Source organism: Syngnathus acus, chromosome 9 (genome assembly GCF_901709675.1).
Source record: "Syngnathus acus chromosome 9, fSynAcu1.2, whole genome shotgun sequence".
NCBI lineage: Eukaryota > Metazoa > Chordata > Actinopteri > Syngnathiformes > Syngnathidae > Syngnathus > Syngnathus acus.
Window position 1 is genome coordinate 3,032,532 of NC_051094.1, and position 24,969 is coordinate 3,057,500.

The 24,969-nt window shown below is 41.7% G+C and overlaps 8 protein-coding genes, 1 long non-coding RNA gene and 10 other non-coding genes across 22 annotated transcripts in view; 5 read left to right on the forward strand and 14 right to left on the reverse strand.

Moving 5' to 3' along the window:
* The window catches only part of LOC119127193, a 665,522-nt gene that overhangs the window by 18,726 nt on the left and 621,827 nt on the right, over window positions 1–24,969 (reverse strand). The window lies entirely within an intron of this gene.
* Window positions 673–5,025, forward strand: acaa2 (acetyl-CoA acyltransferase 2). Its single transcript, XM_037259111.1, has 10 exons — window positions 673–838; window positions 1,404–1,570; window positions 1,650–1,778; window positions 2,362–2,478; window positions 2,554–2,701; window positions 2,774–2,949; window positions 3,025–3,154; window positions 3,235–3,305; window positions 4,205–4,359; window positions 4,436–5,025. Exons 1-10 carry the CDS (start codon window positions 823–825, stop codon window positions 4,515–4,517), a joined length of 1,191 nt encoding a protein of 396 aa, XP_037115006.1. The 5' UTR covers window positions 673–822; the 3' UTR covers window positions 4,518–5,025.
* Window positions 6,045–7,458, forward strand: rpl6 (ribosomal protein L6). The gene is made up of 6 exons (XM_037259177.1): window positions 6,045–6,232; window positions 6,309–6,407; window positions 6,639–6,782; window positions 6,897–6,945; window positions 7,021–7,205; window positions 7,285–7,458. The coding sequence occupies exons 1-6, from the start codon at window positions 6,071–6,073 to the stop codon at window positions 7,435–7,437; spliced, it is 792 nt and encodes a 263-aa protein (XP_037115072.1). The 5' UTR covers window positions 6,045–6,070; the 3' UTR covers window positions 7,438–7,458.
* On the reverse strand, window positions 7,624–9,329 carry dynll1 (dynein, light chain, LC8-type 1). Its single transcript, XM_037259222.1, has 3 exons — window positions 9,182–9,329; window positions 8,504–8,642; window positions 7,624–8,066 (listed from the first exon to the last, which is right to left on the reverse strand). The coding sequence occupies exons 2-3, from the start codon at window positions 8,633–8,635 to the stop codon at window positions 7,929–7,931; spliced, it is 270 nt and encodes an 89-aa protein (XP_037115117.1). The 5' UTR covers window positions 8,636–8,642; window positions 9,182–9,329; the 3' UTR covers window positions 7,624–7,928.
* Window positions 9,627–12,951, reverse strand: polb (polymerase (DNA directed), beta). The gene is made up of 14 exons (XM_037259145.1): window positions 12,748–12,951; window positions 12,397–12,454; window positions 12,243–12,309; window positions 11,975–12,049; window positions 11,847–11,905; window positions 11,718–11,767; window positions 11,579–11,630; window positions 11,450–11,504; window positions 11,206–11,278; window positions 11,066–11,136; window positions 10,909–10,995; window positions 10,767–10,834; window positions 10,549–10,688; window positions 9,627–10,275 (listed from the first exon to the last, which is right to left on the reverse strand). Exons 1-14 carry the CDS (start codon window positions 12,806–12,808, stop codon window positions 10,181–10,183), a joined length of 1,011 nt encoding a protein of 336 aa, XP_037115040.1. The 5' UTR covers window positions 12,809–12,951; the 3' UTR covers window positions 9,627–10,180.
* enkd1 (enkurin domain containing 1) lies at window positions 13,092–20,079 on the reverse strand. 2 transcript variants are annotated; one of them, XM_037259135.1, is made up of 12 exons: window positions 19,894–20,079; window positions 19,613–19,698; window positions 19,365–19,538; window positions 17,474–17,573; window positions 15,572–15,669; window positions 15,342–15,433; window positions 14,951–15,175; window positions 14,719–14,882; window positions 14,498–14,641; window positions 14,124–14,257; window positions 13,911–14,047; window positions 13,092–13,812 (listed from the first exon to the last, which is right to left on the reverse strand). In XM_037259135.1, the coding sequence occupies exons 6-12, from the start codon at window positions 15,424–15,426 to the stop codon at window positions 13,652–13,654; spliced, it is 1,050 nt and encodes a 349-aa protein (XP_037115030.1). In that variant the 5' UTR covers window positions 15,427–15,433; window positions 15,572–15,669; window positions 17,474–17,573; window positions 19,365–19,538; window positions 19,613–19,698; window positions 19,894–20,079; the 3' UTR covers window positions 13,092–13,651. The 2 variants fall into 2 exon arrangements, with proteins under 2 accessions (XP_037115030.1, XP_037115029.1); XM_037259134.1 differs by having other exon boundaries at window positions 15,342–15,438.
* LOC119127332 lies at window positions 15,606–16,008 on the forward strand. The gene is made up of 2 exons (XR_005098805.1): window positions 15,606–15,709; window positions 15,800–16,008. It is a non-coding gene; the product is annotated as an uncharacterized LOC119127332 (long non-coding RNA).
* Window positions 16,434–22,110, forward strand: vdac3 (voltage-dependent anion channel 3). 2 transcript variants are annotated; one of them, XM_037259165.1, is made up of 10 exons: window positions 16,436–16,529; window positions 19,759–19,830; window positions 19,936–19,985; window positions 20,336–20,338; window positions 20,535–20,687; window positions 20,757–20,809; window positions 20,887–21,114; window positions 21,213–21,363; window positions 21,449–21,506; window positions 21,596–22,110. In XM_037259165.1, the coding sequence occupies exons 2-10, from the start codon at window positions 19,764–19,766 to the stop codon at window positions 21,685–21,687; spliced, it is 855 nt and encodes a 284-aa protein (XP_037115060.1). In that variant the 5' UTR covers window positions 16,436–16,529; window positions 19,759–19,763; the 3' UTR covers window positions 21,688–22,110. The 2 variants fall into 2 exon arrangements, with proteins under 2 accessions (XP_037115061.1, XP_037115060.1); XM_037259166.1 differs by lacking the exon at window positions 20,336–20,338 and having other exon boundaries at window positions 16,434–16,529.
* The window catches only part of ikbkb (inhibitor of nuclear factor kappa B kinase subunit beta), a 19,615-nt gene continuing 17,298 nt past the window's right edge, over window positions 22,653–24,969 (reverse strand). For both annotated transcript variants that reach the window (XM_037258988.1, XM_037258987.1), the window contains exons 20-22: window positions 24,934–24,969; window positions 24,694–24,787; window positions 22,653–22,778 (exon numbers count right to left, since the gene is read on the reverse strand). The exon at window positions 24,934–24,969 is cut by the window's right edge and continues 62 nt beyond it. In XM_037258988.1, the coding sequence (XP_037114883.1) occupies window positions 22,719–22,778; window positions 24,694–24,787; window positions 24,934–24,969 (190 nt within the window). In that variant the 3' untranslated portion in view covers window positions 22,653–22,718. The remainder of the gene's footprint in view (window positions 22,779–24,693; window positions 24,788–24,933) is intronic.
* Window positions 22,930–23,011, forward strand: trnas-uga. The gene has a single exon. It is a non-coding gene; the product is annotated as a tRNA-Ser (tRNA).
* Window positions 23,156–23,237, reverse strand: trnas-aga. The gene has a single exon. It is a non-coding gene; the product is annotated as a tRNA-Ser (tRNA).
* trnas-aga lies at window positions 23,324–23,405 on the reverse strand. Its single transcript has one exon. It is a non-coding gene; the product is annotated as a tRNA-Ser (tRNA).
* trnas-aga lies at window positions 23,492–23,573 on the reverse strand. The gene has a single exon. It is a non-coding gene; the product is annotated as a tRNA-Ser (tRNA).
* On the reverse strand, window positions 23,656–23,737 carry trnas-uga. The gene has a single exon. It is a non-coding gene; the product is annotated as a tRNA-Ser (tRNA).
* trnas-aga lies at window positions 23,824–23,905 on the reverse strand. The gene has a single exon. It is a non-coding gene; the product is annotated as a tRNA-Ser (tRNA).
* On the reverse strand, window positions 23,992–24,073 carry trnas-aga. Its single transcript has one exon. It is a non-coding gene; the product is annotated as a tRNA-Ser (tRNA).
* Window positions 24,160–24,241, reverse strand: trnas-cga. The gene has a single exon. It is a non-coding gene; the product is annotated as a tRNA-Ser (tRNA).
* trnas-aga lies at window positions 24,324–24,405 on the reverse strand. Its single transcript has one exon. It is a non-coding gene; the product is annotated as a tRNA-Ser (tRNA).
* trnas-aga lies at window positions 24,492–24,573 on the reverse strand. The gene has a single exon. It is a non-coding gene; the product is annotated as a tRNA-Ser (tRNA).

The window sequence follows — 24,969 nt, forward strand, 5'->3', positions numbered from 1 at the left end:
TGACCATCTTCAAGAAACATGGATGTCAGTAAATGTGACTCATTGGTTTAAAAAAACAAAAATGTTTGTACCCTTTGTATTTAAGTGTCCTGACAGCAATCATTTCAGACCACTAGATGACACTAGTGCCCTATTATAGTTCGTAAACGCTATAAGGTGACGACGTCGAAGAAGACCAAGACAGTACCGACGAAGAAGAAAAAACCACAGATATACACGGATAGTTTATGCTATGCTACTTTAGGTTTCGTGCATACAGCGCGGCTAAGCTAGTGGGGGCAAGAAATCTAGTGATGCCTAAACATTGGGCCACATAGGCTTGCACACAATGCTGTGTAGTGACATGGAAACTAACTGAAAGGAATATTAGTCATGGTTTAATAGTTGTTTTATTGATTTTTATCCATTATTAAATCTTGAGAGCTTTCAGTCTACACGAGCCAGGGTACCCTACATTTACATGGAATTATGTATGTAAAACTTTGGCTGAATATATATTTAAAAACATCCTTGCCGTCTAGACCTAAAGAGTAAAATAATGTAACAATATATCTCTAAACATTGCCTTTGAATGGAAGATTGTCCCCGCCAAGATGTCACCCACGCAAGACGTCGCTTAGCTGTGCTGCTACATTCCACCGGTATGTACGTAGACTCGACGATGTATATCTTTGACTCGCTGGCCGGTTCACTTTTTTGTAGGGGAAAGGTCGCACTGCCTAAGGCTTCTGAGCACCCACAACAATAGTTGAAGGTTCCAGCAGGCAAACAAACAAAGGCAAACATTTATATCCGAATCATTTGGACTGTCCATTTGTCGTCATGGCACTGCTCAGAGGTAAATAAGCTTCAATATTAAGTCAATGCAATGGCAAGAGGATCAGCGGGTCTGAATTTCTGGGCATGAAATTAAGGCTTTGTTTGACAATTTTGTGTGGTGATTTAATACACGATGTCCATAAAGATGTGGGAATTGATATATTTTGTTTGATTGGTTTCTCTTTTGGTCACATTCGTTATGTTGAAAGCTGAGGTCACCTCAAGAAGTCAATATATTAAAAAAGTTGTGGAACACAAACCTAAATAGTCTCACCAGAGATTATTAAACATCAACTTTACCTTAAAAATGTTCCCATTTACTTCTCCCCCGCCAGAAAAAAACATTAGTTACCGAGTAATAAATGATTACTGTACCTACCCTAAATAGTTCCTGGTGCTAAACTCTGTTCCCTCTTCCATCCCCACTGATTCAACTGTTCAGGATCGTGATCCTTTGAATCAGGTGTGTTGGAGAAGGGTGACATCGAAAACATGTCGGACTCCAACCCACCAAGACCTGACTATGATGTTTAAGTCTGATCTTGTTTATTGTAAAACAGATTGATTGAAACTTTGCTTTCCAGGCGTATTCATTGTAGCCGCCAAGCGCACTCCATTCGGCACCTACGGCGGCGTTCTGAAGGACCACAGTGCAACGGACTTGGCTGAGCATGCGGCCAAGGCGGCCCTTGCTGCAGGGGGCGTGGCTCCCGAGCTCATTGACAGCGTCATCATGGGGAACGTCATGCAGGTACGTATTTAACCCCTCCAGATTCTAACCGCGTTCAATTGGAATGCAATGTTTTTGCGTTTGTTTCAATTCTTTTTAGAGCTCAGCAGACGCTCCCTACATCGCACGCCATGTTGGTCTCAGGTGCGGAGTTCCCATCCCGGTCCCAGCTCTCACTGTCAATAGGCTGTGTGGATCTGGTTTCCAGGCTATCATCAATGGGGCTCAGGTGAGAGCGACTCCAGAACACACCTTAGGCTGAAATGACTAAACTGTGTTTTTGCATAATTACTCTCTCTGGATACTTCATTACACATATTTACACAACCAAATGAGAGTGATCTGCATAACCACTAAACCTTGGCACGCATGAAAATAATGTTTTGATTTGAAAAAAATCAAACAATGATGTTATTTTGTCCATGTCGACGGTATGCTGTACATTTGCGCAAACAGACTACAAAGTTATCTACAGTTAAGTGATATTGTTTATAAGCCCCAAATTAACATCTCCCAAAAAAAATATATTAAAATAATTTTAATAAATATGTATGTCATTTTATATGAACTACTGAATTGATTGACTTGTTCACAATGTTCATAAGAATCAAAAGATTTCCGTCTATTACCCGCACATATTGAAAATCGACACCCCCCCTGCTCACATGCAATGTTTTTATGATGTAACAAAATTGGACTAAAATAAATCATTTCAAAACTTTTGCCACCAGTAATGTGGCCTGTGACCCACACAACTATTTTTCCAGGGTGTAAAAAAAAAAAACAACTTGTGGTTCCATGTGTGTTTTTAGGAGATTTGTGTGAAAGACTCTGAGGTGGTACTATGCGGTGGTTCGGAGAGCATGAGCCAAGCTCCCTACGCTGTCCGCAATATCCGATTCGGTACAAAGTTTGGATTCGATCTCAAGGTTTGATTAGTCATTTTTCTTTTCGTTTTTTTTTTTTTTTTTTTTAATAAAGCTTACTTGTTCCTTGATTGACAGCTGGAGGACACTTTGTGGGCAGGCTTGACCGATCTCCACGTAAAAATCCCGATGGGCATCACGGCAGAAAATCTGGCAGAGAAATACAAAATCACAAGAGAGGATTGCGACAATTACGCATACCAGACGCAGCAAAGGTGGAAAGCAGGTTAGAGAAGCCTGCAGGCTGCCAATTCACATGCACACAAATGTTAAAATCCATATTTTTTTCCCCCCTCAGCTCATGAGGCTGGCCACTACAATGCAGAAATTGCTCCTATTGACGTGAAAGCAAAGAAAGGCAAGGTGTCCATGGCTCAGGATGAACACCCTCGTCCTCAGACCACAATGGAACAGATGGCCAAACTGCCAACCGTCTTCAAGAAGGGAGGCGCTGTTACTGCTGCTAATGCTTCGGTCAGTCCTCACCAAGACCTCAACCCTACAAAAAGATGATGTTTGTTTGAGATGAAATACGCTGCTGCTCCTTAGGGTGTCTCAGACGGCGCTGCCGCCGTGGTGATTGCCAGCGAGGATGCGCTCGGTCAACACAAGCTCACTCCGCTGGCCAGAATTGTGGCCTATCATGTGTCTGGCTGCGACCCGAGTATCATGGGAATTGGTGAGTGGCGCTAACGACAATACACAATGATTGTTTGAAATGAGAATAAAGAAGCTAGTAAAACGATTTTAATGACGCAGGCCCAGTTCCAGCCGTTACCGAAGCGCTCAAAAAAGCAGGACTGTCACTCAGTGACATGGATTTAGTGGAGGTCAGTATATTGTTGCCATGCTTTTGCCTTGCTAAAATTAGCCGCTAAGGTTAGCATATTAGTTCTTGCTTTGGTAAGTCATGAGAAACGCAAGCTAGTAGGGGTGTAAATCGCGGGTTTTGTCACGATACGATATCATATCGATACAAAGAACCACGATACGATATTTGCCGATATCTTAAAGCCTGCTGTGATTCATTCACGATACATCACGATTAAGTGCTCCACGATCGATATTTATTTTATTTTATTTTTTTTTTTAAATAAAAAATATAGAACAATATCCTGATTTATAACAATTCATACGTAAAATCAACAAGGTACTGCAAACTCTTTATTTAGGAAATTACAAGAGTATTGTAGTATACAAAGTGCTTATTTTAACACTTTATCAAATTCCTATATTTTTTCTCATATAAGTAAAGAAAAATGAATATTCTTTCTTTTTTTGTAATACCATTAACTTTAAAGTGCATTACTGAACTATTTATTTACAATAATTTTAATTGTCCGTTGAGCCATCTTTCCTTTGGAATCCAAAGTGCTTCCAAACGAATGACTCGAAGCCCAAAGGGGAGCGAATTTCCTCGTCTTCTTGGACACTAGCCATAGCACCAGCCCAGGAGCCGCGTAGTTGTCGGCTCCCCTTTCACGTGCCTGCTCTGCTCACAACACAACACGCCGCGTACTGCTCCCGGAAAGAGGAAGCAAGCAACAATGAACTGGATTTCAAAATAAAGTCGCGTCTAATGTCCGAGGTCAAACACGGCGATATAAATCGATGTTTACGTTTCGCATCGATGCCAATAAATCGTAGAGCATTATATCGATTAATCGATGTGTATCGATGAATCGTTACACCCCTACAAGCTAGCAGTGATGGCGGGCTTATCGCACAGGTGAACGAGGCCTTCGCCGCCCAGTACCTGGCCGTGTCCAAGGCCCTTGGACTAGACCCAGAAAAAAGCAACGTCAACGGAGGCGCTATCGCCATCGGACATCCCCTGGGAGCTTCGGGGGCTCGCATCACCGCTCACCTGGTTCATGAGCTCAGGTAGCCTGGTCATGCCAATATGCGCTGTCGTTGGGAGTTATTTCATCTGGCCTTGAATGATTTATTTTGGTGGCAGGCGACGAGGCGGCAAGTACGCCGTGGGATCGGCTTGCATCGGAGGCGGTCAAGGAATCGCCATTGTCCTTGAAAAGTGCTGAGTGTGCTACAGAATCGCTAAGAAGAGGAATGCCAAAATGATTCAGTCACATGATCACATTCATACAAATGCTGCCTATACTATACACACCACAATGCATTTTTATTTGTAAGCATCAAGGAATGATTCCTGGTTTATTCTGGGACGTAGGCCTACCACTCGAAAGATTGTGACTTACAATCAAGGTTGTGGTTTTCTGTTAACCATTTGCAACATCAGTCTATTGTCTTTGAGAAAAATAATGTATGATATATGTTGCAGTCCAGCGTTGCCTTCCTTTAATAAGTTCATTACATAACTATTATGGGCAATTTCTCACATTAAAATGCATACATGGCATGTCTATGTATAAATAATATACATTTGCCATGTATTTCCATCACTCATTTGTACTTGACATCTCATATTTTGTTAATTGATCTAAATAAATTACATTTTGGAAGATTCTTTTGTGATCTATCCAAGTTCTAAAGCTCGACATATTGAAATTATGAAATGGTTGAGGGAAAGGAAAAAACGATTTTTTTTTTTTTTTTTTTACCCACACGAGTTCATCCGTCCATCCTTTTTTTTTTTTTTTTTAAATAGAAATGTTAATAGGGTAGCGGGGGAAAGGTTACGGTACACGTGGTGTAAGAACAAGCTGTAGAAAAGTCAGATAAATACAAATAAACATACGCTTGATCACAAAAGAAAAGCAAATCAGCGTCACTTGTTTACATGTGTATTACACGATGCCAGGTTTATATTTAACAAAAATTGGGGTTGAAGGTTTTTCTACAAATTTTAATTTCAATATCATTATTCATTAATGTTTATTTCAATCATCATTTAATATCAACATTCAATGATAATTTTAGATTTAAATTAAAACTGTTGGCACAATTATTCTTCCATGACCAACAACTTTTCCTGAATCATTTTTAAAAGTCCTCGTTTACAGGTAAAACTACAAAGACCAGAAACGCTTGATAACTACGTCATCACGCTGCGTTGTTATATCCGTCACTTGCCCGGATGTCGCTCTTTTCATTTTAGCCAAGGTAAGGCTTCATCGCATTCGTGTGGCTATACGAATAAAATCCATCATAATCGACGTCAACGAAGCAATGCTATGCCCTTTAAATACGACGTAATGAATCTATGATCTTCGAGGATGCGCCGCATGTTGATATTACTCGTTCATACGCCATGATGATGAGAATATTCAGCTAAAGGCATCGGTAGCCAAAGGCCGCCAGCTAACAGCTACACGTTGGACAAGTGGCTAACAGAAACGTGTCGACAATGCTTGGTGTCGTTCAGTCTTTGGTTTATTAAACATACACGTGTCGCCCTGTCCATAGATCCAATAGAAGCTTTTGTGGCATTTATAGTCGCTACTCTGCGGCTAGCAGCTAAATTTGAAGATAGCGCGGCTTGCTCATTAGCGTGGCTTGGGCAAGTCGTCATTTCTATAGTGGTAGCTTTACGGTAACGGAGAGAGAGAAGTCTTTTTTTAAACGAGTCGTTTTTATTATAAACGTGTAGACAACTGTGTGTTACCTTCGTCAGATGGCAGAGGGAGACTCAAAGCCGGCTGATGCCAAGCCAGCGAGGAAGCCGCACAAGAGCCGCAACCCGGAGATTGCCCGGGGCATCGGCCGTTACTCCCGTTCGGCGATGTACGCTCGCCGCGCAATGTACAAGAGGAAGACCAAGATGACCGAGACAAAGGTGAGAGGGGGGGGCACGTGAATCCGTGCCGCCAAACGGTGATTGAATGACAACTGTGACGTGTCACGCTATCAAGGTGGAGAAGAAGCTCAAACCCCGACCCAAAACCACAATTGTCAAGACCGTTGGCGGTGACAAGAATGGAGGCACACGTGTTGTCAGGCTGCGCAAGATGGTATGTACTGCACCAGAACTTCTCAAATGGCACCTGTATTTAAGCCATACCTGAGCTATTCCTGCCTCCGCCTTTTTTTGTTTTTAATGTAGACAGACATCTGACTTGTTAGCAGTGCTTCAGGTCTATCTTAGAGAAAAGCAACACGCTTAATAAGTACTGGTGTATAAAGTTACATACAGTTAAGTTTTGGCGACTTCCTGGTTTTGGCTAACGTGGATCTTTTTCCAGCCCCGGTACTACCCCACCGAGGACGTCCCCCGCAAGTTGCAGAGCCATGGTATAAAGCCTTTCTGCCAGCATAGAAGGAGGCTGCGCTCCTCCATCAAGCCGGGCACTGTCCTCATCCTGCTCACGGGGCGTCATCGTGGGAAGGTAGGATTTCTGAATACATGCCGTGCCACTTAGTCCCATTGGGTTTGTTAGACTATCATTTGTGTCATTAAGTAGCAAATAAATATCCCAAATAAAGGATTTTTCCTCTTGCAGCGTGTGGTTTTCCTAAAGCAGCTCGGAAGCGGTCTGCTGCTAGTCACCGGTACGTCTTCAGTTTGTAGCATTAGTTTTGAATTACAGGTGTACAAACACTAATTGCTCCCCTCATTTGTTTCAGGCCCCCTCGTCTTGAACAGAGTCCCCCTGCGCAGGGCTCATCAGAAGTTTGTCATTGCCACCACCACCAAAGTAGACATCACCGAGATGAAAATCCCCGAAACGCTCAATGACGTTTACTTCAAGAAGAAGAGGCTGAGGAGACCCCGTCACCAGGAGGGGGAGATTTTTGACACCGAGAAGGAGGTAAATAAACCCTGCTGGGGTCTGGTTTGTTCCAAGAACTTGTGGACTGATTGCTAATGACATCTTCTCCCGTGTGTAGAAATACCAGTTGACAGATCAGAGGAAGGAGGATCAGAAGGCTGTTGATTCCCAGCTCTTGCCACTTATCAAGAAAGTTCCACAGCTCAGAGGATACCTGCGCGGTTCCTTTTCCTTGTCAAACGGCATGTTTCCCCACAAGCTGGTTTTCTAAGCGCGTTAATAGAAGTTGATCGGCTGTTGACTCCCAGCTCTTGCCACTTATCAAGAAAGTTCCTCAGCTCAGAGGATACCTGCGTGGTAACTTTTCCTTAACTAACAACTTTTCCTTGTCAAACGGCATGTTTCCCCACAAGCTGGTTTTCTAAGTGCGTTAATAAAAGTTGATCATACACAGCCACTCGGTCTGGACATTTATTTTACATTTTAAATCATTAACTGATTAATAATTTAAAAGTACACACTGAACAGGCACTGAATGCGGAGCATCATTTAAAAAAGACATTTAAATGTAACAGACAAAAATAAATACATGTTTGATTTGTTTTTAGATGGCCACATTAGTTTAATCCTCAGAACAAAAAAAGTAGAAAGCACAAAAAGGCAGCGTCCTCAGCCACACCTTGGAATGGATGCCTTTGTTGAGTCAATAACTGTCATAGTTGTAATTGTGTGTGTGTGCGTGTTACAATGTTGAGTGAGCTCTTAGCCAGATTTGAAGAGCAGGATGGCCACCTGGCCCAAGTAGAAGTAGATGAAATGTTTGGTCTCGTGAGTCACGTAGCTGCCAAAGTTCCTTCCCACGATGCAGTGCCAGGTCGGGTTGTATTTCTTGTCAAACTCCTGTCAAGAAGAACACAAAGCACAACCGGTGCACTTAAATCTTTCCATATTTTCTGACACAAAGAGCATGGCTACTTTGCACTACAAAGAACCTGTGACTTATGGTACAAAAGGGACAAAGAAACTATTTTGGGACTTTTTAGCCTTTAAAATTTGATCGATTTCATTATTGAGCTGTCAGTATCTCCGAGCGTCAGGCTGGCTGTAATTAAAGTATTGTTTTTATGCATGGTGAAAACAAATGTGCATTACATCATGGTAAGTCGAGTGTGAGTAAATTACATCACAACGTCCAATTATATGAAGCCCATCTAATTTTGATGTAATCAAACATTCCAATTTCTGACAATTACGTTTATTGCATTAACATATCAGGCAGCCTTAAATTGCTCACAAGCCTTAGGTGGGTTAATGTCGCCTTGGTCTGAGTTTGATACCTTCTTGATATAGGCAGCGATGTCCTTCTCGATGTTGTACTTCTCCAGGGCCTGGGTGGCACACTCCACAGCATCCTGCTGCATGTCTTCGGACATGTCAGCATTCTTGATTACTGCTTTTCTATCACCCATGGTCGCCCTGGGAGATGAATGCAAAAAAAAAAAAAACATTAATGCGTGACTTCATTTTAGTGTCACTGACCAATTTGTCGTTACATAAAGACACGGGGATATTTGGACGTGCTATTTCCACTTGGATTGCATAACTTCCACCATCGGCGGTGTGAGTGGATGCGCGCGCTCAGTTGTTTCTATGGAGACGCCAGAGCGCCATTTAACTTTTTTTATAGTCTTAAACAAAACAAACGGGGGGGAAAAAATTGACGTAGCTGACCTTGTTGACGCCGAAGGCGCGTTCATGCATCAAATGCACACACGACACCCAAAGCAGCATGTTAGTAGTAACCCGAGTATATCGTTTGGGATGTCGACATTTTGTTAAAAGAAGCAATAGTTAAAGGAAAGGTAGCTGCTTCACATGCTAAAATGGGCGAGCTGTTGATTGTACCGCGACATCAAGCTGTGCACAAGATTTAATAAATTAAAACAAAACACACTCTTCGTTAAAACGTATGACTCTTATAAGCAACCACGGTCAATTTTCTTAAATGAACTTACTAGTCTCTTGTTTGGTGCTCGATTAGATTTACACCGAAAGGCCGTCCAGGAGCGTCCAACTCATGCGAAGTGATGCACACGACAGTAATGTGGGTGTGTGTGGTTCTAGGGCGCTGAGGCTGCGTCAAGCTTATTGGCTGATGTCCGGGCAATCGGTGACGTGATTGGCTGACAGCGGGCCGTCTCTCTGGTCTTTCTCCTTGCATTTTATTTCAGACCGTCATGCCTTGCGGCCCATCGTTGCCAGGGAAACCATGAGCTCGTCTTCGACGACAACTGATGTAGTTTCTTTAGGAATATAAATTGAAGTTAAGCATGGCTTGCTCCTTTGAAATTCTTAATTACGAGTAAAATCAAGGAGTTATATTTAGAAATTATATATATATATATATATATATATATGCATACACATAAACTTAACTATTAATCATTTCAAAACTTTTCCCATTTTTTTCCCCATGTCTTTATTTTGTAGCCCTGCAAGACTTTCCTGAATCCACAAAACATGTTGGTCAAAAGAAAATGATATTGTAGCATTTCACTCACAGTGAACTAAGTAGTTTCAAATATCAAATATCACTGTCCTGAAAAGAAAATGACATTGCAAATGAGAATCGTATGGCAGCCCTAAATATGACATACTTACTTGTCTTATACTATTGTACTACAATAGCCAGTAATTCATTAAAAACACACACAAGTTAATCAAAACCCCATTGTAGTACATAGTCATCACAAGCAATACTTTAAGCATTTACAATTTCAAATAAAAAAACGGTTTGTCATGTCCTCACCCAATTTAATTCTACAGCACCATTTCAAATATTCATGCAGCTCTTTTGCTAAACCTTGATGACAACAAAACATATTGTACTGTGTACTGCCGGGGCACAAAAATTATGATGAGGACTGGAGGAGGTCTTCACACCCACCCACCTATGCATGCTGGCGGATGTGTCACAATAGCCCATTTTCTAGATTTAAAAGCCTTCTTTGTCTTTATTCGCTGCGATCCTTTGGCTCCTTGTATTTGTAGTGGATATAATCAAAAATATCTTTCTCACTTTCCACCAATAGAGGCTCCCCTGCCACACCTACAATAAAGCAACAAAGAGGAACAATTGCTTGTCAAATGGTTTTGGAAACTTTTCTTCATTGGGTTCTCTATGTCTGTATTACATGCCCCCCAGAGGGAACAGCCAAGTGTCATTATTTACATTCAATTTAAATATGTCATGACTGTTTTTTTTTTTTTTTTTACAAAGTACAATATTGTGGAATAACATTTTTAGTAATAAATAATTGACAATTTATTACATTATTACATAATGGGGCATTCAAATTTCTAGGTTTTTTTCAAGACTCACCAGTGACCCCAAGTGGCCGTATGGTGTATTCATTGAGTGTGAAGCCCTTCTCCAAAGCGTGAGTTCTCATGTTTTTATTGAAGATATCACTCCCGGTGAAATACAGAACGCCACAGTAGTACTGGTCCTTGGGGATCAACCTTGAGGTAGTGGGAAGAGGACCGGGTTAATAATATCAAAAAATACATAAGGGAGGGGATTATAAATAATTGTAGCACCTGATATCAATCCGCCTGTGAAGATATTCTTCCTCATCTTCATCTCCTTTTTGCAGCTGACACACTCCCTGCGAAAAACAAGAGCCAATAGAATTGATTTGCGTGTACACGCAGAACATGCGAAGGAGAGCAAGCGGCTCACCATGAACTTGGAGTCCCCTTTGGAGAGAGTGTCGGTCACAAAGCCGACGGACTCCAAATGTTCCACCACGGCGTGGAGGAGCTTTGGCTGAAGAACAAGTTTTTAACAATAAGCTTACATGTCAGCAGCACCTTTGGCATTTGGAGAACAGGCTTACTCGCTTCTCGGTCTGAGAGGTGAAGTCTGGGTGGGTCAGCAAGATATCAATATCACCGCTCGATGCGGCGCCTGCAAATTTCAAACGGGGGGGCTCAGAATCGACAGTGTGTCAAAAGCAAGGGCGCAGGACGTTTTTACCTCTCCTGTAACTTCCGCAGATTGTTCCGATGTAGTCACCGTTAATCTTTGTCAACTCTTCTAGGATAAGTGCCTGCACAAGAGCACATTTGTTTTTTTGCCTTGAGAACTTGATTAGTCTCCAAAAATTCCAAATCATTTTGTAGACCATCAACTCAAATCATTTCCATTGTTATCGTTGCAATCAATATCATATGAATGTCAAAATGATTTTATTGGAGGACCCGCTAACACCCCACCTCACCTCCATCTTTTCCATTTCAGCTCTTGGAATCCTTTTCTCAAACTCCTCAAAATACCTGAACAGGATTAAAGGATCCATTTAGCAACTTTTAGATTGAAGCTTATTTGGCGTATAAATCAGCAAATTTACCTGAGCCCAATCTGCTGATGATGATTAAGCTTGTGTTCTATATTTTTCAAGTCTAAACACACAAAAGCAAAATGAAATTAACACACATCAAGCAAGAATCTGAAATAGATGTTTGGAGTAAGTTACTTGCTCAACCAACCTTCAAGACTCTTCACGCCTTCTTCAAAAAATTTCCTGGCTGCAGCCGGGCTAAGGTGGACACCAGAGAAAAGCAATTTGTGACTATTTGATTTGTTTTCATTGTATTCAAGTCATTTCTAAAACATACCCAATTCCAGTGACTCTTGTGAGAAAATTAATAGAAGAGCTGGTGTCATCATTTCGAATCTGAAGCGTAAAATAAAAATAAAGAAACATCTGTCTGTGATAGTTATTGTATTGAAACACAATGAATACCTTTTCCAGTTTCCGTAGGGTTCCCGTTTGCAGGTACTCATCAATCTTTTCAGCTATTTTAGCTCCAACGCCATCCTGTAGATACATTCGTAGCAACATGAAAACTAGAATGGAGAGGACATCATGATGCAGACATTCGATAGAACAGAACATATACTGCATACACGCGTAAAAAGGAATTGAAAATAATCGATCATGTTAGAGATACCGTTTTAAACATCACAAATGCTGCGAATGATGTCGCAACATCCCTTTTGGCTGCACGTACCAGTTTCTTGGCTTCTTCGCCATTTTTAATCTTTTGGGGGTATTTGGCAATTGTTGAGGCTGCTTTCCTAAAATAAAAAAACAATAAGGCACAAATACAGCCCACAATAATAAATCCTCCATTCATGATCTTCTTGTCTTCATTATTGTATTACCTGTAAGCGTTGTACTTGTGAATTGCCCTATTGACGTTCTTCTCGTAGTTGGCCAGCTCTAGAAACACAAGATTATGAGAGTATTAATTTACCATTACTTAACTTACTTAACCATTTAATGACTAGGTACACTAATCTGTCACTTTAAATGAGTTTGGGGGCGTTTAAAACATGTCTGGAAAGGAAAACCAGACCCGTTTACGATCTAATTTTGGCCTTCATTTCAATCTCTCCAGATTTCATGCAAGTTAGCGCAATGCATGCAAAAGTTTTTCATACCCAAGAAACACAAAACGTCAGTGTGGCTAGTGTTAGCATAGTTTGCCGATTAGCTTTTTCGATCTCACATACCCACGAGGAAGTCTGTTATTCCCTCGTTTAAAGATTCTTGTGGAGCTTTTCGCTTGCTCATGGCTGAGTCGTCAACTTTTCAAACGTTTGGTTGTAATTCCAACGAGTTTAGATGCGCGTGTAACACATTTAACGTATATTTAGAGCGCTACTTTATGGCTAGCACGCAGGCTACATGGACAATGACTGAAACAATCGGAGGGCGGGGGAAACACATAGAGTGGGCGGGGCTTAAGTGATGACGTGTACTGCCGCGTTAATTAAGGTTCGTTGAAAAAAATTCATAAAGGTAATAAATATAACAATAAAATAGTAATTAAAAATGTTTTGATTCATAGTAAAAATAACTTAAAATTCACTTTATTATGTTAGTGCTTTTGATACAAAGTGAACAACAGTTCATTGCTGATAAAAATCTTCGTAGAAAATAAAGGAAAATTTCAAATTGAAATTAAACAGTTTTTTTTTTTCCAATTTGTAACCTTTCATGATTGGAAGAGCTCGGCCACCATACGAGTCCACAATACTATAACTAGCACTTTATCAAATAAATATTCCCATAAGACAAATGGTAATGAAAGAAAGAAGTTTAGCAACAGTATTGTTAGAATTTAATTAGTCTTAGATGAACTTAATGGCTATACAATATTTACCACAAATGTTTGCAGTAGTCAATCTTTAAATATATGAGAAGAGCACATTACTCTCAACAAGATCATAAGATCCAGTACCAATATGGATATTTTTGTCCTTCTGTGACGGACATAATTTGCCACATTTTAGGATTAAAAAAAGGATACACTTTTCAAACCCTATCATTATACTATAGCTTACATGATCCAGTGTAATGTTGCATAATTTAACAGTCAAGTCAAAATCAACAAGCGGATGTTCTCTTTAGGCATTAGGAATTTGTTTTGACATAAACTTTATCTCTGGAAAAGATTTTGATGGCTTCCTCCAACTCAGAAAGTCTATTATCAAGACGAGCGCGGCGCAAGCGAACGCTCAGATTGTCTGCTTTGAGAGGAAGCAACAGCAGCTCCGTCACCAGGGCGTGATGGCCTGTAAAAAGAAAAAAATATTTGTGAATGACTGAATATGTTTGTTCGCTTTAAACCCGTTTAAGTTTATTTAAAAAACGTATCGAAGAAAAACCTTACGCTCTTGCAGTGTCTTCAGAGTTTGCTGCCTTTCGCTGTCAGCCATTAGGGTGTGACCCACAGGAACAGGTGGAATAAGTTTCTTCCTCCTCTCCTCCTCCTCCTCTTTAAGCCACTGCTTCTTCCTCTCCTCTATGCTGTGTGGTGTAGAAGAAAACGTCATGAGATTGTGTGACCGCTTGAAGTTGATTATTCTTCTAGAACATGACTCACTAGTGAGGCACCTGGCCCTTGATAGCGCTGGGCACCGTTTTGTCCTGCAGGTTTGTCAGCGACTGGGACCTTTGCATCGTCTGTCTTGCAGCCCGTGCGTTGTACTTGATGAAATCGATGCTCTGGCCTTTCACCTGCAAATGAATACACGATTACCACACAGTGCTACAGGCAGGAATTAAAAAAAAAAAAAAAAAAAAAACCTCCAGGTTTAGGTCATTTTGGTAGAGCTGTCTTTACCTCTGTATTTAATATACACAAACTTCATTTTACCAGCCAAAGTAATGAAAACAACAATCATGATTTCTATTATATTGAAATGTATTGACATGAACATCTCTTTTCCAGTGATCTAAATGATTCGCTTTCCTTACTTGCAAATTCTTGTCCTGTTTGGCAGTGTGAGAGTGATGCAAGGTCGCAGCAGGAGGGGTGGACTGTGGTCTTGGTGGTACTTTATTTTTGGAGTGACCCTTTAGAAAGTTTTGACACTCTGGTTTCACAGCTGGACTGGTAACCTGCACAAAACAAAATAAAAAGGCTGAATTGATATAGTGCATCAAGTAGCTTTTGAACAGAACCTGTAAGTCGTCACCTGTAAATCAACCATGAATTTGGATTGGACATTGCGGTATTTAGTTGAAGTCCACAGAGCTTTGACCGGAACGGAACGAGCTCTCTCAGCTTCCACTTTGCAACGTTTCTGGATTTCCCGAAGTCGCCGGACGTTGTCTTTGTGAAAGTCTAACTCCCGCGTTTCTGAGGGACAAAAGATACTGGAGATAGTGGGGCACTATCAAACCAAAGGTCAGGGAGTGGGGGCTTACTTGGTTTGGTTATCTCCGTGGTAGGAAAACATTCGACTTTCAGGAGTTCCCTTATGACGCCTCTCTGCCCTCGCTCCCGAATGTGGGAAGCGTTGGCGTTGATGCGTGGACGTCGTGCAGAAGCACAGCCGTTGTAGTAGTCAGGGTGCAGAACAGGATCTGGAGCAAGAGGCCCCGGCAACAGGGTCGATGTACCATGTTTGTTTCCCTCTAAGCGACCCAGTGCTGGAAAAACAAAGTTCCATCAGTATCCTCCTTCACATAAGTTCCACCAAGCTACTCTTTTCTCCATCCATCCATCCATCCATCCATCCATCCATCCATCCATCCATCCATCCATCCATCCATCCATCCATCCATCCATCCATCCATCAGTGTGAGTGCACCCAACCTGAAGCAGGTCTTTTGTAGTAGTGGGGAAATAGCGATGGGTCTGGTGGGATTGGTCCACATATTGATGATGGCCCCTCGCACATTGAAGACCTGTACTATAATGTACATTAAAAAAAAAAACAAGATCATGCACGTGAATTCCGGCAAACAACACAAACAATACGATGAGTATAAATCATAAACGTTGATGGTTTTGTTGCGCGAAACTGCGCTTAGAAGTGTCTTTACCGCAATGTTATTGTCGAGCGCAGGATTAACGTGAGCCACGCAGCTTGATGACGTATATTAGTCTTATCACCATGGCAACGGCTTCACTGTACAAAGGGCTATAAAAGAAACAAAAGCAAGGAGTTTGTATTCACCGAGGTTTGTATTAATCACGCAAATAATGTTGAGCAAAAACTCAGTAAGTAGGATGAGATGTAACTTGCTATAAATACGTGTCTTGTTTTGCAGCTGTTTGTTTGGCCCTAATGGTTGTCTGCGAGTTCCTTATTAATTGCGTCATATAAGTCCTCCAGCTCTAGTTACAATACGTTAGACTTATTCATCGGTATTTGGACTCAATTTGTCGGCAGCATTTAATATGATGTGTATTCTCGTTCTAAAAGCGCAAATGAACTCACTGCTGCCCTCCAGCGGTGAAAATCGGAGTCCACGCAGATGAAAAATACCGAAAAATCAAAATGGGAAATAGAGCATCCATCATATTTCTGATTGAACACAATAAAATTTCAGTTGAAATACTTTAAATAACGCAGAAATTGGATTTTTTTAATGACGTCATGGATAGCATATGAAGTCATTATTTAGTAAAAATGACATCACAGAGATTATTTTACGTCACTGTGCTGAATTGGATTGTTTTCGTTTCTTATAAGCATTTTCGAACGAATAAATAAGAATGAAATATTGATTAATAATAACAATTATAATCCCCTACTTGACAAATGATGTAATTCATCATGTATAAAATACAGTAGAATTCAATAAATGTTTATACAGCACTTTCACAACAGCTTCCGCCGTAATAAATTCCATCTTTATCCACAATGTCAATTACACAATGGCGACGCCCACAGCAGAGGTCTCGCGTGCGCATGCGCGTTGCCCTGAGCTTTCTCCTTGTCCCACCGTAGCCGCCTTGTCAAACTCTGCAGTCAGCGCACATCGCCAGCATTTAAAGGTAAGCACACAATAATTCCATAACACTTGAAAGTTGCGTGCGTTACCACGTTTTGCTTTGCACGCGTTTTTTTTTTTTTACTGTCAAAACTGGTCTGGTTCGGACATCTAGCTGCTCTGTAATATATCACTTTGTTAAGGCATCCTGCCACTGTATTCGTTATCTGTCTATTGACATCCACCACTCTAAATAATTTTAGCCTCCATATTGTCCTTAAAAGCTATTTTTCACTTGTCCAAAGACAGAAAGGTCAATGGCTACGTGCACAGTGGGGGTATGTTATCTCTTGACACTCCCACCACCTCCATACAGTACATTTATAAGTTTGCTGCAGAAATGATCACTCATAATAAAAAGGGTTATATTTCTCACATGCAAAGAGATCGACAGTGTTGTAACTTACCGTGGTTAGAATGTTAGGCACTTGATAAGCAAGCTTTGTGTGTAATTTAACTGTGCTAAACCTTATCTAACACGCACACGTTCCTCCTTTATGTATGCTACACACATTTGGCACCTAGCTAATGTGAGCGTTTATATTTGTTTTCAGTATGTATAGTTAAATTTATGTGCAGAATGCATTTTAGTATATTATTATCTAATTATACACATGCTCAGAAATACGTATAAAGTTGTTTATTATATAGTTTTATGTGTAAATTATACCATTTTATATTTATTAAAATTTTAAATGTTATATTTGTAATTTTTGCAAGGAAGTAAATGTTGCTTTATTTTTAATTGTTTGTAATTAATTATACTTATTCATTTTTTTTTTATTATTGCTTGATTGTCAATTATTTTATGATCTCTTTTTTTACAATATACAACTAATTATTGTTAATTTTCTAAAATATTTTAGTATTATCATGCCATCTACCCATTGTCTGTACCGCTTGTCCCCACGGGGGTTGAAATAGCAAATACACATGAAGCCACTTAACTGTGTCTTTGCATCCAAGATTTCACCATCTTGCTGTGTGTGTGTGTGACTGTGAGCCACTCATTTCCATTATTTATCAGCATCTTGTTGACCTTTGAGCCCTGTCAAGTAGGAATTACAACAGATAGCACAATATAAACACACAGAAGGACGTTTCAGTCTTGGTTCTATTCCGCGGTTTAGTAACACTGAACCTGGAGGGCTCTTATTTTTTTTTCCATGTGTGTCAGTGTCAGGTTCTCATAGGCACTAAATTTAGAGCAGCCTGAAATGATGAGGTGGGAGGGGCCACCAGACTATCTCATAATTCCTCTTTGTGGTGAACAATGTTAAAAGCATCCCATTTAGGTTCAAGAATAATTTATCTCTAAGTGTTTATTAGTGTGTGAATGGTTCTTTATTTGTATGTATCGTGCGATTATCTGGTGAGCAGTCTAGTGAAGGAGATTACTGGTTGGGGTGAGTGGCAGGGTATCAACCAATCGCACGGCACGTATCGATGAACAATTAGGGATGGCGCTAATGTATGTCTGTCGTCGTACGCATAAAAATGCTCTGATCCCATGATACCGATACTGTGTCAGCTGTGCGGACGTTCTTTAAGTTAAACACGGATGAGTCAATTAAAGCTGATTACAAACTATGCTTTACAAAATGGATGACGTTTAGGGGTAAACAGACATTTGCAAAACATGGATGTTAAAAATGTCAGAAATGACAAGGCATTTGTTCAAAAACGTTGATGGAATTGTACAACATTCCATTGTCATTATTTTTCATTGTTATCTCACAGTCTTATCACGTTCCCATGTTGTGCCCAAAGTACAGAGGCCTTTGCAATATTGACCCCGCGCGATCTTGCAATAGGCCACGGACTGCAGCTGCAACAACAAACACTTGCTAAAGCTCAGGAGAAGTTTTAAAAAATATATACAGTATATGATATTGTTTTGCAATGAAAAGAGAGCAAAGAATTGATCTGTTGTTCCTCCTCCAAAGAGGCAATGGTGAAGAAAGGAAAGGGTCGTACGACGCAGCAGCACAAGGCAGGGAACAAAAACCATGCTGCTGCATGTCATCATGAGCCCAAGCGACACGGTGAGTGCAGGGACAGACGCCAGAATCATCAAGGTCCTAAAATATCCAGCTGAGAATATTTGGATCGAAGAACTCGTCGGTTATGAAAGCAGGGAAAGGAAGTGAAAGTCGCGATGATGATGCTTGCTCACAAATCTGCCGAATGTCAGCACGTCTGTCGTAGGAACGATTCTTTATCAAGTAAAAATACACTCGTACAACTGCACTGAGAGTGAGATAGCAGACAAGATTTTCATTTTTTAATTTGATTTGAACAGAACTATCCCAATATGGCACTTTTTGTATGGTGAATGGAGCAGTGGCTTCAATTTTGTTTTGGGAGGGGAGAACATCAGTTTTTTTCAGATAGCATATTGAATTAGTTGTGTTATTCTCTTAACGCCACACGAAATGCTCAATTTGTACACATCATTTTCCCCCTACTGCAGACATCGCCTCGCATGACCACGTTAGCTTACCGCATCAACGACCGGAATGTTCCCACACTGGCTTTAAGCCGTGTTGGGATGTTGCGCAGTATAAAATGCATATATATTTTTTTCCTTTTGTATTGTTCTATGTAGTACCTCCGGATTATTTTGTTGCTTTGTCGCCCTTAAAACAAAACAAAGGAGGTTTGTTGATAGGTTGTAGCTAGCTAGTTCTCATATATTGTCTTTGCATGCAGGTGTAACCATGTCGTGGCCAACGAGTTAATGTTTTAGCTCAGTGGTTTCACCACTTATTATTATCCCATTAGCAAACAGGCTGCTAACAGCCATGCCCCATGGTCATCAAGAACCGCCATACGTCACCTTCATGATGGGCGCAGGCCTCTCCTCCAGATGGCCAGGCTCTTGCCTATTCCTTTGTGCACACTCACACTGTTTGCAAGCAAATATTTGCTCGAGAACAGTTTATCATGATGCCTTAAGTGCATCACACGTTTCCAGGAGGCTTCTTATTGCATGCAGTCATCCTTCAATTCCCTAATAAAGAACACGGTTAATACAAATGAGATGGACAACTTGAGGTTGTAAAATGCACATGTGCATAACAATACCTGGAAACAGACGGCGTCCAATTTATGACGTATCCATGTGTGTTCCAAAAAAGAAGGCTCCTCCATCTGCTCTTTTTTTTTGCAGCCTACATGAAAGATGTGTATTGTTATGACTGCATGCCTTACTTGCATGTGTTTATTCTCAGACACAATGGCCGTCCCTCCTGCATATGCAGACTTGGGGAAGTCTGCCAAAGACATCTTCAACAAGGGTTATGGTAAAAAAAACAAAATCAAAACACATTTCATAACTCGTATTCAAGCAACAGCTGATTTCTTACCTAGTTTTGATGTGCTCATCATTCCTTCCTCAACGTGACCAGGTTATGGAATTCTGAAACTTGATGTGAAGACCAAGTCCCAGAATGGTGTTGTAAGTACTTTTACATCATGTCCTGTTTGGATTTGCTGCAAATCATTGATAGACTTTCATCTAATTTTCTACCATGTGAAAAATACTTTCAAGCGAAACTTGTTAAAAAAAATAATTAAGCATGTTCTCTTGATCTTGACATTATATGGACAAAATGATTGTGACATTTGGTCCTTAAACCTACAAGAAATGAAATTTGATGATGGTTCTTGAGTGCCTCCTCTGACTTAACAAATCTCTAAACATTTGTCCATAGAGTTCATGTGGTTGTTGTCCCTTCCATTTTCCACATCTAATATTGTCATTTCCCTTTTCTTTCTTCTTCTTTCTTCACCGGATGTCCATATCAGATGGTAAGAAACTAGTGGCTCCTTCATATGTGTTTGATTCGTTCTAGACCATGCTCTTCAAACTTTTAAATCGACTTTCCATTTTGGTATTTTTTACTACTCACTAAAGGCGGCTGGTATATAGGTGGTGCCGTATCGAAATGCGTTGTCTTCCCCGAACAATTCGGTAAGGTTCCAATGTTTTTCTTTTGTCTCACAGGAGTTTGCCACCTCAGGCTCCAGCAACACCAACACGGGCAAGTCGGGCGGCCACTTGGAGGCCAAGTACAAAGTCAGCGAGCTGGGCCTCAGCTTCAACCAGAAATGGAACACGGACAACACTCTGGCCACAGAAGTCACCCTTGAGGACCAGGTGCCATCAAATGGCCTTTCAAGTATCGCTACCATACGATCGAATTCTAACTTCTTCTCTGGTCTGCAGCTGGCAAAGGGTTTGAAGCTCGGTCTGGACGCCTCATTTGTACCGAACACAGGGTATTCAAAATTTCTTTTGTTGTTGTTGCATTTTGTAGTATGTTCAAAGAAGTTACAATCCAACGCTTTGCCTTCAGCAAAAAGAGCGGCAAACTGAAGACGGCCTACAAGCGGGAGTTTGTCAACATCGGTTGCGACCTGGCGTTCGACATGGCCGGCACCACCGTTCACAGCGCAGCCGTGCTGGGCTACCAGAACTGGCTGGCGGGCTACCAGGTGGCGTTCGATACCACCAAGTCCCAGCTCACCATGAACAACTTTGCTCTGGGATACAAGGCCTCCGACTTCCAGCTACACACCAGCGTGTGAGTGTTGCGCCACATTATATGGTGGGGGGAAAAAAAATGACCACATAGTAGTTACCTTCTGGTCAACAAAGCAAATTCTGCTTTGCCTTTTGCAGCAACGACAGTACAGAGTTTACCGGCTCTATTTACCAAAAGGTGAACAGCAAAACAGAAAGTGCCGTCCACCTGGCCTGGACGGCCGGAAGCAACAATACACTCTTTGGAGTGGGAGCCAAATACCAGCTGGATAAGGACGCCTCTCTTTCTGTAAGGAATGACAATTGTGGGACATACGATGATGTCATTGCGTGACGCTTCCGGTCACTCAGGATGTCTCGTGTTCTCCGTACAGGCCAAAGTCAACAACGCCTGCCTTGTTGGAGTAGGATACACACAAACCCTCAGGCCAGGTTTGTTTTAAATACACGACATATAATTCTGGATGTTGATGCCCCGATTTCCCCCCAAAAAAAGAGTTCATCTGTGCTTTTCCCCGCAGGAATCAAGCTAACGCTCTCGGCGCTCATTGACGGGAAGAACCTCAACGGCGGCGGACACAAGATAGGGATGGGCTTCGAGTTGGATGCGTGAAGGTGACGAGAAGAAAAGGCATAGCAGAACGAGGAAAAGGAAGAAAATGAAAGAGGCCAATTAGGACAATGCCTCCAAGGTCCAACCAGCAATGCAATACCGTTAAACCAGATTGCTAGTTCAGTAACACGCTGCTCACTTTGTGCTATTAGAATACAACATAAGAAGGAAGATTGTGGCTACTTTGTTTTGGTGGCTCAATGATTTATGCCAAGTTAACTGCTGTGTTGAATCTGAGTTGGAAATGACACAATCAAAGTGATTTGTTTTTGTTTTTTTTCCTGAAAACCAACTTATCTAATATCTGATTAATTTAAAATTTTTTTTTTTTTTAAGGAAAGAGGGTACTTTTCATACTTTTCCTGCCACTTTGCCAAACACCGGACTATCAAACAGTGCAATAAAAATGTTTTGTCCAAGTGAGCACCTTGAACTCCATTTCACCTGAGTGGCGGAAAGGTCGGTTGTGTGTATGTTCTAAACCTCTTCAGACTCCAAACAGTCAACATTTCACTTGATCTGTGTGTGTTCAGCTTTATATAAGTAGTCAAAAGTTAAAATGTCAAACTGACTTTTTATTTCATCAGTGGAATAAACAAAATATCAACAAAATGATGACTGTTTGCTTTTGTACATTAACAGGAAAAAATGTCAAGGTAGAAAATTCTTAATGATATCGCTGTCAATGTATGATGGGGACATTACAGTACATGAACACCTCTCTTTCTCTTTAGTACCAATAGATGGAGAGGAACAAATTCAACAGTGCAGCTTTTGACACCAAGCTAGTTATGGAATAAGCAGTTTCCCTGAGGTGATCCTGTTCAGTTGAAATTTTCACTTAAAACTCATCCGTGACCCTAATCCGACCAAGTGTCACTTGCCAAAACCTACAAAATTAGCGAGGCACTTTCATAATCACAGTGAACATCTTTGATCTGGAGCGTAACGAGAGACAATTCTGCATGCTTCTCCTTGGAGAGTGCATCAATGTGTATTTTGCCCTGATATCCACACAGTGGCAGCAAGTCTTAAGAGAGATCTCTGGAGAAGCTGTTGCTCCCTTGCAGCCATGTCCATTCACTCAGCATCTGGTACACAAAATATTGAGTGAGAACACAAAAAGATAAAATGTCCGCAGCTGCCATTTTCCAAAGATGGAGCGAATCCTGGTTCTGCACCCCGCCCACCTTACGATAGAATACGGTCCAGAGAAAGTAACGCCGGTACGATTCTAAGCGTGTTGTTGTGGCCGAGTGGTTAAGGCGATGGACTTGAAATCCATTGGGGTCTCCCCTCGCAGGTTCGAATCCTGCCGGCAACGGATATGCTTTTGAGCACCTCTAGAATACACGCAATGGACAACACGTCACTTGCTGTGCACTTGCTGTACACAGCTTTGGTTGTCACGCAGTCAAATTTCACCATCTATCTTTAACATTATGGTCTTTCTTTTCTAAAATGGAACCGTTGTCGGCAGGATTCGAACCTGCGCGGGGAGACCGCAATGGATTTCTAGTCCATCGCCTTAACCACTCGGCCACGACAACTCTATAAGGATCTTCGGGTAGGGTCCTCATATTCTCAAAATGCATATGGCGAGGCTGGCAACGAGATTCTAAAACAAAATTTGTCTCGTTGTCGGCAGGATTAGAACCTGCGCGGGGAGACCCCAATGGATTTCTAGTCCATCGCCTTAACCACTCGGCCACGACAACTCTATCAGAGTCTTCGGGTAGGGTCTTCATATTCTCAAAATGCATATGGCGAGGCCGGCAACAAGATTCTAAAACAAATTCTGTCTCGTTGTTGGCAGGATTCGAACCTGCGCGGGGAGACCCCAATGGATTTCTAGTCCATCGCCTTAACCACTCGGCCACGACAACTCTATAAGAATCTTCGGGTAGGGTCCTCACATTGTCAAAATGCAGATGGCGAGGCAACAAGATTCTAATACAAAATCAGTCTCGTTGTTGGCAGGATTCGAACCTGCGCAGGGAGACCCCAATGGATTTCAAGTCCATCGCCTTAACCACTCGGCCACAACAACTCAATAAGATTCTTCGGGTAGGGTCCTCATATTGTGAAAATGCAGATGGCGAGGCTGGCAACGAGATTCTAATACAAAATAGAGCTCGTTGTCGGCAGGATTCGAACCTGCGCGGGGAGACCCCAATGGATTTCTAGTCCATCGCCTTAACCACTCGGCCACGACAACGCTATAAGAATCTTCGGTTAGGGTCTTCATATTGTCAAAATGCATATGGCGAGGCTGACAACGAGATTCTAAAACAAAACCTTTCTCGTTGTCGGCAGGATTCGAACCTGCGCGGGGAGACCCCAATGGATTTCTAGTCCATCGCCTTAACCACTCGGCCACGACAACGCTATAAGAATCCTCGGGTAGGGTCCTCATATTGTCAAAATGCATATAGCGAGGCTGGCAACGAGATTCTAAAACAAAATCTGTCTCGCTGTTGGCAGGATTCGAACCTGCGCGGGGAGACCCCAATGGATTTCGAGTCCATCGCCTTAACCACTCGGCCACGACAACTCCATGAGAATCTTCGGGTAGGGTCCTCACATTGTCAAAATGCAGATGGCGAGGCAACGAGATTCTAATACAAAATCGGTCTCGTTGTCAGCAGGATTCGAACCTGCGCGGGGAGAACCCAATGGATTTCTAGTCCATCGCCTTAACCACTCGGCCACGACAACTCTATAAGGATCTTCGGGTAGGGTCCTCATATTGTCAAAATGCATATGGCGAGGCTGGCAACGAGATTCTAAAACCAAATCTGTCTCGTTGTGGGCAAGATTCGAACCTGCGCGGGGAGACCCCAATGGATTTCTAGTCCATCGCCTTAACCACTCGGCCACGACAACGCGCTCATGCGACCGCAGCTGCCGTTTTATCAGGACGGAGCAAACCCGGGTTCCTGAAAGTAAAAGCTATCCCAATGGAAATTCAATTCCATCGGAAAAAAGATGCCATGAAGCTCCTACCTCCATGCCACTCTCAGTCTCCTGGATGGTGTCATGCAGCAAACTCTGCAGTCGACTCTCGAATGTCCTGCTCTCCTCCACCAGAGACTCATCCCTGGGCAGACAAAAAAGAAGATATTGACTGTTTTTTTTTTTAAAAATAGGCTTTAAAACTGAAACAGAATAAGCGAATATTGGTAGAGGAAAAGCTTCATAAGTCTTCAAAGCTGACTTGGACATGATGTGACCGACTGTACTCACAACTGCTGTAAACTGTGTCGGGAGGTCGTCAGAGGC

Coding starts and splice junctions, on each gene's coding strand:
- acaa2 (XM_037259111.1), top strand. Junction 2,950..3,024: donor TTACTGCTGCTAATGCTTCG/GTCAGTCCTCAC, acceptor GCTGCTCCTTAG/GGTGTCTCAGACGGCGCTGC. Junction 3,155..3,234: donor CCCGAGTATCATGGGAATTG/GTGAGTGGCGCT, acceptor TTAATGACGCAG/GCCCAGTTCCAGCCGTTACC.
- rpl6 (XM_037259177.1), top strand. CDS start 6,071: ATGGCAGAGGGAGACTCAAAGCCGGCTGATGCCAAGCCAGCGAGGAAG. Junction 6,783..6,896: donor CGGGGCGTCATCGTGGGAAG/GTAGGATTTCTG, acceptor TTCCTCTTGCAG/CGTGTGGTTTTCCTAAAGCA. Junction 7,206..7,284: donor TTTTTGACACCGAGAAGGAG/GTAAATAAACCC, acceptor TCCCGTGTGTAG/AAATACCAGTTGACAGATCA.
- dynll1 (XM_037259222.1), bottom strand. CDS start 8,635: ATGGGTGATAGAAAAGCAGTAATCAAGAATGCTGACATGTCCGAAGAC. Junction 8,067..8,503: donor TCGCTGCCTATATCAAGAAG/GTATCAAACTCA, acceptor TCTTCTTGACAG/GAGTTTGACAAGAAATACAA.
- polb (XM_037259145.1), bottom strand. CDS start 12,808: ATGAGCAAGCGAAAAGCTCCACAAGAATCTTTAAACGAGGGAATAACA. Junction 11,505..11,578: donor CATCAGCAGATTGGGCTCAG/GTAAATTTGCTG, acceptor AATCCTGTTCAG/GTATTTTGAGGAGTTTGAGA. Junction 11,137..11,205: donor CTGCGGAAGTTACAGGAGAG/GTAAAAACGTCC, acceptor TGAAATTTGCAG/GCGCCGCATCGAGCGGTGAT.
- enkd1 (XM_037259135.1), bottom strand. CDS start 15,426: ATGTGCGAGGGGCCATCATCAATATGTGGACCAATCCCACCAGACCCA. Junction 14,258..14,497: donor AACAGGACAAGAATTTGCAA/GTAAGGAAAGCG, acceptor ATTCATTTGCAG/GTGAAAGGCCAGAGCATCGA. Junction 14,048..14,123: donor AAGGGCCAGGTGCCTCACTA/GTGAGTCATGTT, acceptor TACACCACACAG/CATAGAGGAGAGGAAGAAGC.
- vdac3 (XM_037259165.1), top strand. CDS start 19,764: ATGGCCGTCCCTCCTGCATATGCAGACTTGGGGAAGTCTGCCAAAGAC. Junction 21,364..21,448: donor ATAAGGACGCCTCTCTTTCT/GTAAGGAATGAC, acceptor TTCTCCGTACAG/GCCAAAGTCAACAACGCCTG. Junction 21,507..21,595: donor CACACAAACCCTCAGGCCAG/GTTTGTTTTAAA, acceptor TTTTCCCCGCAG/GAATCAAGCTAACGCTCTCG.